Source organism: Balearica regulorum, chromosome 4 (genome assembly GCF_011004875.1).
Source record: "Balearica regulorum gibbericeps isolate bBalReg1 chromosome 4, bBalReg1.pri, whole genome shotgun sequence".
In the NCBI taxonomy this organism is placed as follows: domain Eukaryota; kingdom Metazoa; phylum Chordata; class Aves; order Gruiformes; family Gruidae; genus Balearica; species Balearica regulorum.
The window spans coordinates 37,700,826-37,713,605 of record NC_046187.1 but is presented as its reverse complement, the minus strand read 5'-3'; the positions used below and the strand labels follow the sequence as shown (position 1 = coordinate 37,713,605).

The 12,780-nt window shown below is 34.7% G+C and overlaps 1 protein-coding gene across 2 annotated transcripts in view; it reads left to right on the top strand.

Moving 5' to 3' along the window:
• The window catches only part of FSTL5 (follistatin like 5), a 317,677-nt gene that overhangs the window by 208,772 nt on the left and 96,125 nt on the right, over positions 1-12,780 (top strand). For both annotated transcript variants that reach the window (XM_075751811.1, XM_075751810.1), the window contains exon 7: positions 8,168-8,334. In XM_075751811.1, coding sequence (XP_075607926.1) covers positions 8,168-8,334 — 167 coding nt within the window. The remainder of the gene's footprint in view (positions 1-8,167; positions 8,335-12,780) is intronic.

Genomic DNA, 12,780 nt, shown 5'->3' with positions numbered 1-12,780 from the left:
AGAACAGCTGCTCATGAACCATGTTCTGTTACTTCTCGTACTGAAATGTTCTACTAAATACATGAATAATATGTTTACAACAAATTCAAAGCATAAGATACAGCAGAAAATGACAAAATTAGTCATGCTAATGGTGATGTGTGCTGATTTTAAAATTGCTGTAAAAGAACAGCAAAATGACACTGATGAAAAAGCTTTTGTTATATCATTTTGGGGGAAGTGGGATCAATGCCAGAAGAGTAAAAGGCACATTACCTAGCTGCATTTCAGCTATTTCAAGCCACCAAGTAATGCTATCCATTAAGTACAGAGCTTACTGTAGTCCATGGACAAAAAGCTTCTTTGCTTGGTTTTAAAATGTGATTGCTTTTAAATTAGGTCTGAAATAGGCAAACAAATTAAATATAGACTTAATGTGGTCTTAATTTTAGATAGTGGGTACCAGTCCACATAATGTTCTTTACACTCAAAAGAGTGTTTTGTGGCTGCTATGAATAAATACATACATCTTACATAAGTAAATGAGAAAGTTCAAATTATACATTTTTTAATGAAATTGAATTAACCAAAACAGTCTACAGTTGCATAAGATCTTCCTTCCTTTAATAGATGATCAATTATAAAGTGATATATGGAGTCCTAATATAACATTTTCTCATACTTTCTAGCCTTCAAAAACTTTTATTCAGAGTGATGTTCTGGCTTTTCTTTACTGGTCATAAGTTCTGGCACGTAACCACTGAGTCTGAAGAAATTTCATATGCTTCAGTGTTTTTCTTCCTAGTAGCCTGATTCAGTACTCTTAAGATCACAAATTAGTTTTATGATTGTGTACAGTCCCTGCAGACTGTTTTGGGTCATCAGGAGAGTTGAAGATAAGATTTTTATCTTTTTTTTCATGTATAGGGAGAGAACTGAAATAGCCCTATAACTATTCTTTAACTTCCTCAGAAAATTCAAATAAATGCAAGTGTAGCAATTCTTTTTATAAACATGCTAAATTTAGAGCATCTGAATGTTCCATGTTATGCACATCAACTCATTGTACTTAGGATTAAGAAAACAGAAATGTTGATCAAAGCACTGTACAGCTATCCCTATCTTTTTTTTTTCCCCTAGCACTACCCTACTCCTCCTGCTCTGTTTAAAAATACATTGATATCATTTTATCTGTTGGCTTTCAAGAATATGGATATAGCTTAACTTATACAAAGAATGACAACCCCAGACATATGATTCCTTGTAAAAATAATGCTTAACGTAAGGTTCCGTTATTGATTTATCCCTATTGCTGTTGGCATATTTTTGCAAAATGTCAACTTTGAAAACTCCTTTTCCCTGCCTTTCACAGTTTAATTGGTAAATATTGGGCAAAGTAAGAAAATTGAAACACTCTATTCTAATTGATCATCATTTGCAGTATTGTAATACCTTTCTCAGAATTATTTATGCTTAGCTGCTTTCACTTGTATTGGTCAATAAATGTTAATAAATTTTCCTAAGGTGAGCTGCATGTGAACCTAAAAGCTTTATAAGTGAACACACTCTCTGTGTATGTCTTAATGTATTTTTAGGTTATAAGCTATTTAGGGAAAGCTATTTGAATGCATTGTCTGTATCTTCCAAAAAATACTGTCTATGGGACTTGTGACAGAGATGGACAAACACTTTAAGCTTAAAAACAAAGGTAACAATGATGTATGTAACAGTGATGTATATCAATGATATGACATATTGCAAAACAAAACATACCCCAAAAGACGTCTGATAATTGTCCGATTTCTTTGCTGATTCAGTAGAAGTGATAGTATTTTGCATGTGGTTTCAGTAACTTCTAGAAGGTATTTTAGAAAGGTATTTATGTCAGAAAATATGTAGAAAAATATAATAGAAAAACTAATCTTAATTTGATCTAATTTTAACTGAAGGACAAACAAAAGTAAGTGTATAAAATAAATTCTAGATAACTAAAGAGAAGCAAAGAGAAAAGAAGTACTTTCATCATTTTCAGTAAAGCACTTGGTTTGATGCCACATGAGAACCTGTTCAGTCAACCAAAACACTGGGAGTTAGAAGAAAAATCATAAAATGAAGGAGCTGGCTGAAAGGGAGGTGATACTGGATTCATTGAAGTGGGAAAATATCACCTTGAAAAGGAGTTATTAGTGAAGTTCTCCAGTGACCGCCTGGGAAACAAACTTATTTAATGCTTTCACTAATACCCGGGGGGGGGGGGGGGGGGGGGGAGCGAAGTCTCTCAAAGACCAAGATTTGGGAGTCATCATCAATATAGAGAAATGTTGGATTACTATAGTAGAGGAATTGGACAACCTTGAAGCCTGGCACAGTAAAAGTGAGATGAAAAGTGATGTTACAAAGTACAAGATCTTATACTTGGGTAATAGTAAGAAATTATACTTCAAGATGAGAACTAATCTACTGGAAAGAGCAGAGTAGGAGACCTGTCAATCACAGGGTAACTGTGAGGAACCAGCTGAGATCAATGTGAAAATGGCAATTGCATTCTATAACCATATTGACTGAAGTCTTTCAAGAAAAGATACGAGTTAGTTGGTATATTGCATTTTTAAAATCCAAAATGTTGTGTACAGTTTCATTTCATGTATTTTGAAGGATGAATTCGAGCTACATCAAATACAGTGATAACTTCAGTAACAACAAGTATGATGGGAGGAACCAGAAGAACTTTACTCGATACCATTAAGCAGAACAAAGAGCAGGGGAGTTTGCAGAATGGCTGTAGCAGCCAGGAGATTTGTCAAATCCTTTCAACCACACAACACATGCTCCTCAACCAAGGCAGGAGTGTCTTACATTTAAACCACTAGGGTTTTTTCTAAATCTTGGGTATTTCTGAGCCCCTTCAGTAAAAGGGTTTTTTTCCTAGTTAATGTTAATGTTTTAAAATGTCTTCCCAGTAGTTAACATTTACTCTGGTTTCACTACTTTTGTCCTCTTTTATAACCACCTCTTTTATGTTACTTCTAACCAGATAATTATACACAGCTATCTGTAACCTATTCTGTTGTCTGCATCTCCGAACTATACTTCTAGCTTTTATTGAAATGGGTTTCCATTATTTTCTTTTTGTCTTTCTCCCCTTTAGCTGAACAAATGTATCCAGTGACTTTTTGTAGTTAAGAACCAGGGATGTGTGTCAGGCTGATATTGTATCTGGAGGAGTTACAAACACTCACTAATACAGTATACCACACCATTAATACAGTATAAATAGTAGAGTATTCACACTTCTGAAAATGGCAAGCTACAAAAAGTAAGCCTACCATCTACTTATATGAAATATTACCGCTCTATAACCAACAATATCTAAATTTTTTTTTTTTTTTTTGCTTGGTGTTGGTAATAGTAAGCTGAATTAATTCAATTTCCAATTTTTCGAAACCTTAACACTGCTTTTTCACCTGAAATTAAATAAACAAAATCTGTGAGACTAAACTTCAAAGAATTATCATTGCTTTAGAAGGGCAACATGGAGAGAAACTTAGGAGTCATCCTAGCAGGTGATATCTCCAAGTGCCATGGCTTCAGCCTCTGGCAAAAAAAGTGTTTGCTTTCAGAACCAGATTTATTTCTTTCAGGGAGAAAAGAAGAGATGGTAAATGCATCATTTATTTCCTGGCCCAGTCTTTTCTGTTTGCATGTTGACCTGAGAATGCTTTGCACAGACCACACTCTTCCCCACACGCCTGTGTTTGCCTCTTCCACCCTGGCTGCGGAGAGTTCATGAGTAGGGATTTTCAGAGCGCTACCTGTTGAAGAACTCTACTCCAGGTACTGGTCAGTAGGCTTAGAGTTTTTTGGGTTGGGTGGTTCTTTTTTTTTCCCAATAAGGAGAAAAATATATGCAATAGTTTTATCTTTAGAAAATAAGAAAAGTTATAATTTATATATAATATTTTTCCAATGAAATAATAATTTAAAATATACATAATTGGGTAATATATGAAGTTTTTTTACTTAAATGTTGTTCAGTATTTTGAGGGAAAGCAGTGATTTTACTGCATTTATTAGAGTGGGGATTTTTTTCACTACTTGTAAGAAGTATGTAACATCAGTGCATTGACCAGTTCCAGGTAGGACAACTGTTTCTTAATTTAAAAAAAAAAATGTATTCAGTGTTTTTATTACAATAATGGGCATGTGATAGAAGTTGTAAATGGAATATAAAAATATTGCATTAAAGATGGAGAATTATTTAAATAATTCTCAAGGAATTCCTCTGGCAAAATTAATGTTATCATCTTACATTATTAGTAGTATTATTAAATATAAGGCAGTTTAAAAAAATCAGATGAACAACAGTGTCAACAACATAATACAGTAGTGCCTCTATTTTGATTTCAGAATACCATCTTTGCTAAGATAGCAAATGTTAAGCTTTACATTTTTTTCTAATATTGCACTTTAATTAAAATTATAAACATTTCTATAAAAGTTACTGGCCTTCTGTACACAGGCATACATAGTAATACTGGAGTTAATTGAAAAAAGGCTGAAATCCTGTAGAGTTTAAATTGGCTATCTCAGTTTATCATGTGAAGGTTAACATTTTTCACTGAGGGCCCTATAGCACAAGACGATTTCATGATCATTGTTTCATGGCTTTCCTAAATTAGTGATTTTGAAAAACGCAGGTAATTACCCCTTTATAAATGCAGTATCAGAATGTTTATCTACCTTCTGCGATCTTTGCATAGTGGATTCTGTAGAGGTGCAAAATATTAGTACTAGCCATTCTCTACCGGAAGTTTTGAATCTTTCGGTAGCCATGCAGGTATGTCTCAGGAAGTCTGCATGACAGTGTCACTGAAGAACAGCTCCTTCTGATGATGCAGTAAGCTTTTAAAACTACAGTAAATAGTTGAGCTGTTGGAGCGAGTCCAGAGGAGGGCCACAAAGCTGATCAGAGGGCTGGAGCACCTCTCCTATGAGGACAGGCTGAGGGAGCTGGGGTTGTTCAGCCTGGAGAAGAGAAGGCTCTGGGGAGATCTAATTGCGGCCTTCCAGTACCTGAAGGGCCCTACAGGAAAGCTGGTGAGGGACTGTTTGTCAGGGAGTGTAGTGACAGGACAAGAGGTAATGGGTTTAAGCTGAAGGAGGGTCGATTTAGATTAGATGTCAGAAAGAAATTCTTTACTGTGAGGGTGGTGAGGCACTGGAACAGGTTGCCCAGAGAGGTGGTGGAGGCCCCCTCCCTGGAAGTGTTTAAGGCCAGGTTGGATGGGGCTTTGGGCAACGTGGTCTAGTGGAGGGTGTCCCTGCCTGCAGCAGGGGGGGTGGAACTAGATGATCTTTAAGGTCCCTTCCAACCCAAACCATTCTATGATTCTAAATAGCACAATATTCAGCTTAATTAATATATTTCTTTTTCCTTAGTGTAACAAATTGTGTCAGATGATGCATCTAGGTAGAAAAAATGAGTCAATGTCGTTTGTGGATGTCTGGTGGGCTGTATCACTTGAGTTTAGAGTAATAGAACACTCCTCCTGAAAAACAAAAGAATCAGGGTTGTGGGGTTTTTTTGGTCTAAATATAGAATTAATACTTTTAATTACACAAAATTGAACCATTGAGGTTAATTATAGAACAACAAAGCTTTCTTTCCTGAAGATACCTCTGATGCTTGTATTTTAGAAGGAAAAAAAAAAAAGTTAATTACAAAGCATTGATTTTATGAGGCTAAAAAGAACCTATAAAGGATCTTAGCTTGCTTATAGGTTGCTGCTTTCCTATAATGGAAAGATTAATGTCTCTCTTATATGAAAGTAATTTGGTAATTAAAAGAGAATAGATACATGATGCCTTTTGTAGTTTACATAAAAAAATAAAGATAAAAAACCTAGAGATATGCTTTAGCAGCTAAGTGGAAAAATTACTATTTGGATGATATTCAACTCCTATGTAGCTCTTTTGTCTAATATGACAAAATCCTTACAAATGTAGAATTTTAATAAGATATATTTAGTTGGGCACACCACAAGTAAAAAGACAACTTTTAGCTGTTCAGCTGCTAACCTATAAGCAATTATACAAGAGGAAAGAGTATACAGTGTCATCAAATTTATGTGTATCACTCTTTTTTTTTTTTTTTTTTTTAATGTAAGTGTCCAAATGTGTTGTGGAACATAAAAGCAAAGTGGCCTTCTATTAATATTAGAGCTGTTTAGTACATAGATGAGTGGAGAAAGTTTCAAGATCTGGACTCCCATCACATGTGTCTAAATTTTTTAAAGATTATCTGAAAACTTGAATAATGATGAATTTTTGGTTTACCTAAAAATGAGAAATTTTTCTCCCTGGGATTGAAATGAACATCGATGCTCACATAATTTTTTTTTTTTTCTCTTGAAATTTGTTCGGTTACTTTGGTTTTAGTTTGTGTTATGGAATAAAGGTAGTGACTGAAGTAATGCATTATTTTTCTTGCAAAATGAAATACCAGAGACAATGAAAAATAGGGGAATGTGTACTTTCCATAGTGTTAAGTTGAAAGGGTTGAGAGTACTTCTTAACTGATATTAATTTTATTTACTTGTTTTTGCATCAAGTAGATTTGTTCCAAAATTGTATGACAAAGGCTTCTTTAAATATTAAAATTCTTTTTCTTTAAAGGTCGCATACCTTGTGTTTATCAGCATATTTGTTCACACTCCATGTAATTTTATTAAGATATTCTTTACTTTTTAACTTATAAAATTTATTTTGTATTGCAATCACATATTTATTTTTTTTTAGATGTTTCAGATACTATGTCATAAACTGTCTTCACTCTCACAAGATCTTAAGTGAGTTTGAATTTACTGCACTTGTGTTAATTTTAGAAATGCTGGGTATTTTTCAAAAGTAAATTTTAAATTTCTTCATGATCCGAACAATAACTGTGAATGTGAAAAAGCAGTTTTGTGTTCCTCAAATTTCTCATACTGATTGAATTTTCTCATACACATGCCTCCATGCAGAAAATATGTGCTTGTATGTATTCTTGGTAGTTTTGCTTCTAAATCTGTTAGCAATTTGTCTATCTTGAATAAAAACCAAAACACATACACTCCAACCCCCAACAAAAACCTATGACACAGTTTTGAAACTGCCTCTTCTAAATTTACTGTTTTACAGATATTTTACATTGGGGTATTTTTGGTAATACTAAATAAATTAAAGGTGTCTTGACAAGCCTTGTGAAATACCTTATCAACACTAATAATTTCTACTGTGTTGCATGGTAAATGCAAAAAAAAAAAAAAAAAAAAAAAAAAAAAAAAAAATTAATACTATAAAGTACTCTAGGGTTTTTGTTCTTTTTATTTTCCTCTTTTTTTTCTTTTCTTCCCCTCCCTCTCCCCCCAACCATATTTAGAGAGGTTTGTTCAAGTACACAACTGTTTATTATTCTGGCTCTGAATTTCTGCAGTTGTTGTAAAAGAAATCATGTTTGACCAGAGAAATATAGTACAAATTATTTTAACACTGTTTTTAAAAAAATGACATTAACTAATATGTTTGGACTGTGATTAATGCATATTCTTCTGAGACTGAAATGGAAGAGATTACTAATGTCGGTTTGATCTAGAAACCATATTTTCATGGATATTGAGGAAAAAGCCCCATAAGATCTGGCTTACCAGAAAAGAAATCTTATACCTTAATTTTATATTCTGAATGCAGAATTTACTTTGTCCATTTCAGTCTGTCCCGTATGTTTCATACTCTGAGCTCTATTTGTATATTTCTCTTCTGAAAATGAACTCATATGAACAGCTCTTGTAGCAGTGCCACCATCTTGGTTCAGATGAAGGTGCTGACTATTCTGTTGCATTGGCCTTAACTGTCAAATAACTTCCGGTGTCTGACTTTTGATATACTGTCATGTTTATTACAGTCTTACCTCTGAAACTCATTTTCATGTTAAATGCGTCTCTTCTTACAGGGTGATACTTGTCAGTCAATTTAATTGAAATGTCATGCTGACCTTTATTTGAAATAGTCTGACTTCCTGTGGTTGTTCGAAGTTCTTTTTATTTTGATTTCAATTAAAATCCTTAAATTACCAGTGTACAGAAACTGCATGCTAATTAACCTTATGAAACCACATGCTAATTAATCTTACAAACAATATCTTTTGCAGAGGTGGTTCAGCTGAGTCTGCCTGAAGATCAAAAACTAAGCACCACTGCAGCAACAGTGGGACAAAGTGCTGTCTTAAGTTGTGTGATCCAGGGAACTCTGAGACCTCCCATCATCTGGAAGAGGAACAATGTCATTCTGAATAGCTTAGATTTGGAAGATATCAATGTAAGTAAGAGAAAGCTCTATTTAATAGTTTGATATCAAAATTTTGCGTAAAGAATACAAAAGTGATATGTGACAAGCTCCATACTCCTGATGTTTCAAAGAAAAGAAATGGAAATGAAATGCTTGCTAAACTCAGTCTGTTTTTATTTTGCTACGTATACAAATCCTTGTTGTTAAATATAGGGAAAATATGTTTCACAGACCAATCATTTGAAAGAATAAATATAGCAGAAAAAGCACATGAAGACAAAATTGCAGTCTAAAATACAATCATCATTATACATTCAGGATTATACATACAGTCTTCAAACATCTAAAAGAAAAAAAAGAAATCTATGAAATGAACATTTTAAGAAATGCATAGTGACTTAGTACGAACAGATCATAATAACCTTATCTACTAATAAATCAAGAAAAACGTATCTTTTCCAAAATAAGTGTTTTACCACAAAATTGGTTGTTTTGAGCATTACTGCAAATATTCAGCAGGGTATATGGTACTTCTCAAAAAATCAGCAGTGAATATTGGTATAAGTTAGGAATCCTTTTTTAGGAAGGCAAATATTTGCCACCAAACTTTGCCATGGCCTCAAAATATGGAGCAAAATAGAAGAAAAGAAAAACAATTACATCTTCTGAAAAAACTCTAAAAATAAGCTTTCAACTTTCTTTGCTTTGGCCATTTTACATTAGCAAAGTTATAAATTTGGATAAATGCTTACAATGGGAGTTGTGCTTGGTCTCTGACTCAAATGAGCCTGAGATCACTGGATCTGTTACATGTGCAGAATATTGCCACAACCAAATATCTGGTTTATTTTTATTTCATTTTCTTATGAGTGCTATTATTTCTAAGGTGGCAGTTGTACTCACACATCAGTTTTGTTTTGTTTGCTGTTTTTACATTAGCTCTCTTTGGAATTTGAGCTTCCTCACTGTGGTTTTTTGGTAGCTTGAAGTCACTTGAGAGGTAGCTTGAATGGTAGCTTGAAGTCACTTGAGAGGCTTAGGATAAAATCAGCATCCTCTGAAAAGTTCTCAGTTAAATAATTGTTGCTTTTGTTAGTTTGGTACTAATCACATGACTTATGTTCAAAAGTGTCTTGCCCACATTCACAAGCTCCTATCTGCAGTATTTCTTAGCTTTCTGTAAATATTCATGATGCTCGTAAATAATGATTTGGAGATCTTACTAATCACTTCTAAGTATAATACATGGCAAGAGCTGTAGATAGGAACACACATCTGGACATGGAGAAATAAAAGGGAAATGATGAATGGAAGTAATGAAGCTAACAGCTCAGTTTCAAACTGGGCGGTTTTGTATTTGCAGACATGAAAAGAGCATGTGTTTTCAAAGTCTGATATGTACATTTTGAGTATGAAAATGAAAAAAAAAACAAAACAAAAGCCACCCAAAAAAATCCAGATAAATTTTTGTGCTGGGTGCAGGTGCCCAGGAGCTGACAGTGGGGGTTTCGGGGGTGGTCTCTGAGGGAAGAGGCTGGGGCTGCCCTATGCTGGACACAGCTGTGCCCCAACAGACCCATCGTAGGGCACAGCTGAGCCGCACAGCCACACTGGTGGTGCCTCCGGGAAAACATTCAAAAAAGGGCATAAAACACCAATGAGAGGAGAAGTAGAGAACAGAAAGAACAAGAAACAGCAGAGGGAAGTCCAAGGCTGGAGGAGGAGGAGTAGGTGCTCTGTGATGGAGCAGATAGCCATAGCAGCCTGTGAGGAACCCACACTAGAGCAGGTTTATCCTGAAGGACTGCAGCCCATGGAGACTCCTGACTGGAGCAGATGGGAAGGGTGAGAAGACACACACAAAGAGCAACTGCCATGTACTTGACTGTACCACTTGAGGGAAGGGTAGAGGAGTTGGAAGTGAAGGAGTGCAGTTGAGCCTGGGAAACAGGGGAAAGCAAGCTGTTGTTTTAATAATGTATATATTTTTGTTTCCAACCACCTAAATTAGTAATTATTTATTTTAATTGGCAGTAAGTTAATCTAAATTTCCCACGGTTGAGTCTGTTTTGCCCACCATGGTAATTAGTAAGCAATCTCCTTGTCTTTATCTCAACCCATGAGCTTTCTCACTTGTGTTCCTCTCATTTACTCCCCCTGTCCTGCTTTGGGGGGTGGAGGGGGAATGAGTAAGTGAGCAGCTGGGTGGGAGTCTGGCTATTAGCCAGGGCTAACCCAGCACATTTCTGAAGTACTTACCACAGCTGGAAGAGAGTCAAGTATTGAATTTTTGAAGACTCATGAGATGTCCAATTTGAAGTCAAATTGCAGTGCTGATCAGACATTCAAAGCAAAATTGAAATTGCTAGAATTGGCCAGATTTGTTTACATTTAATAGGAGAGGAGGAATGCGTCATGGTATACTGGATTGACAACCCCCAAACATAAACAGGTCTGCAAAGTGTTACCTGAGTGCCGGGATGATGTCTGTGTGTGCATTTTGTGTACGGGTGCAGTAAGAACTGTAAAGGCCGTCAAAGTTTCCAGTGACAGGAGCACATAATTCTGAAGTTGAATGTATTCATCATTTATTTGTTAGCTTAAGAAAAACATAAACAAACTGCAATGCTTGGAAGTCTTTAAGCAAAAAAATTTATTATAGTGTAGTCTTTTAATATTAGCAGTTTGTTTATGTTTCGAATATAGTGTGACATAGCCAATATCCATGGGGTGAGGCGCTAAAATTAATAGCACTCAAATATATGTATATGTAGGTGATGTTAATCGAATATATCTTTGTAGATAAACTAACAAAAAGTGGAAGAAAGAGCTAATGGATTCTAGAAACAAAAAAAAAAAAGAAGAAAAAAAAGAATGGGCATAAAGACATTGAGTTAAATTGATCCCCAGAGTCTCTTTTCCTCAGAATTGATTTTATGTTTCACTGTTTGCATTGATTTGATTCCTCTATATTTCTAGATTTATTTCTAGATCTTCCTTTAGTTTGTTTCTTTTTCTTCCCTCCTTCCATATTTCTTTGATCATTCTATACCTTTCTGAACCTTGTTCATCAGATATTCCCTGTTTGATTCTCACAGTTTCACATTTGCTTAAAGGTTGTTATGTAGCCACAATTTAGTATCCATTCAGGCAACGTAATAATAATAAAACCTTGGAGAAAAGAAAAATAATTGGACAAAAAAAGTGGTGTTTTATACTTCACTATGGAAAATGAATTTAGTACTTAAATATTAACTTCAAAGGAACAAATGCAGAGGGAAACAGTGTGCTCCAGTTTATGTTGCAATTTAACCACCAAAGAATGTGCTGTACTTATTCAGGCAATTTTAAACATTCAAAAGCCCTAAGTCCTTGTATAATTTAAGATGTCCCCAGAGGCAATGTATTCTAGGCTTTACTATGGCTATATTATACACTACAATCATGTTCACCTAACTCTGGGAATTGCTAATTTACTCAGTTATACAAGAACCACATCCATGCATCTCAAGACTAATAATGTTGTGTAAACAGTAGTACAGTTTCTGAAAAAAAACCATGACAAGCAGTGACCTAGGAAGATAGATAAATATTTATGTTTTTTGCAGCAAAATGCATCCAGGATCACCATAACTGGAAGTCAGCACATACACAGGAAACCAGTCAGACTAAGCAGTAGTGACAGTGTGATTTTGTAAATCATAACAAGTAATCATACCTAGAAATTAAGTTTTTGCACTATGCAGTTCTCAATATGAGTTAAGCTATTGGCTTCAGGGAGGGACAAACTCAGAATGATATAATGTCCTCGTGTTTTGCCAAATGGAAAAATGCGACAAGAAGCAGCAAAAGAGTGCAACTCTAAATTCAAATTGTGATTGTTGAATTTCTATTTTGTTGAAAAATAGTATACTCCTCTACTGAAAGTACACAGGATATGTGTCTAAGGCTCTGATTTACAGAGTGGCTAAGAGCCACTCTTAAATAACGAATAGTGTTATATACTTTAAGACATTTTAAAGAAATGTTAAGAAATAATGTTTGACTTTCAAGGGATGATAATGAAAATTGTATTTAAGTAGTGCATTTAAAATAACTTAGAGAATGCTATGAAGTGTGTGGTCAGATATTAATAATGTTACTGATAATATCCAGATGGTAATTTTAGAAGTCCTCAGTACTCCTCAACTCTTCTTATGGTACTTATGATTACTGTTCGTGGAAGTAATGCATCTTGCTGCTGATCTTTCTCTTATTCAAACTGATGAGAGTTCGGGATAATCAGCGTCCATCTGAACAAAGCCATGAAAAATTGTATGCCTCTGCAGATTTCACTTAAATTATAACATATTTGTGCTATGACTCACTACAGAATTGATATCACAGGATATTTTACTGATATTTTAGTAAACTTCTAGACAGACTTTTTTCCTGCTGTTATCCTGCATCTTAAATTTCTTATCTGTCTTTCCACTT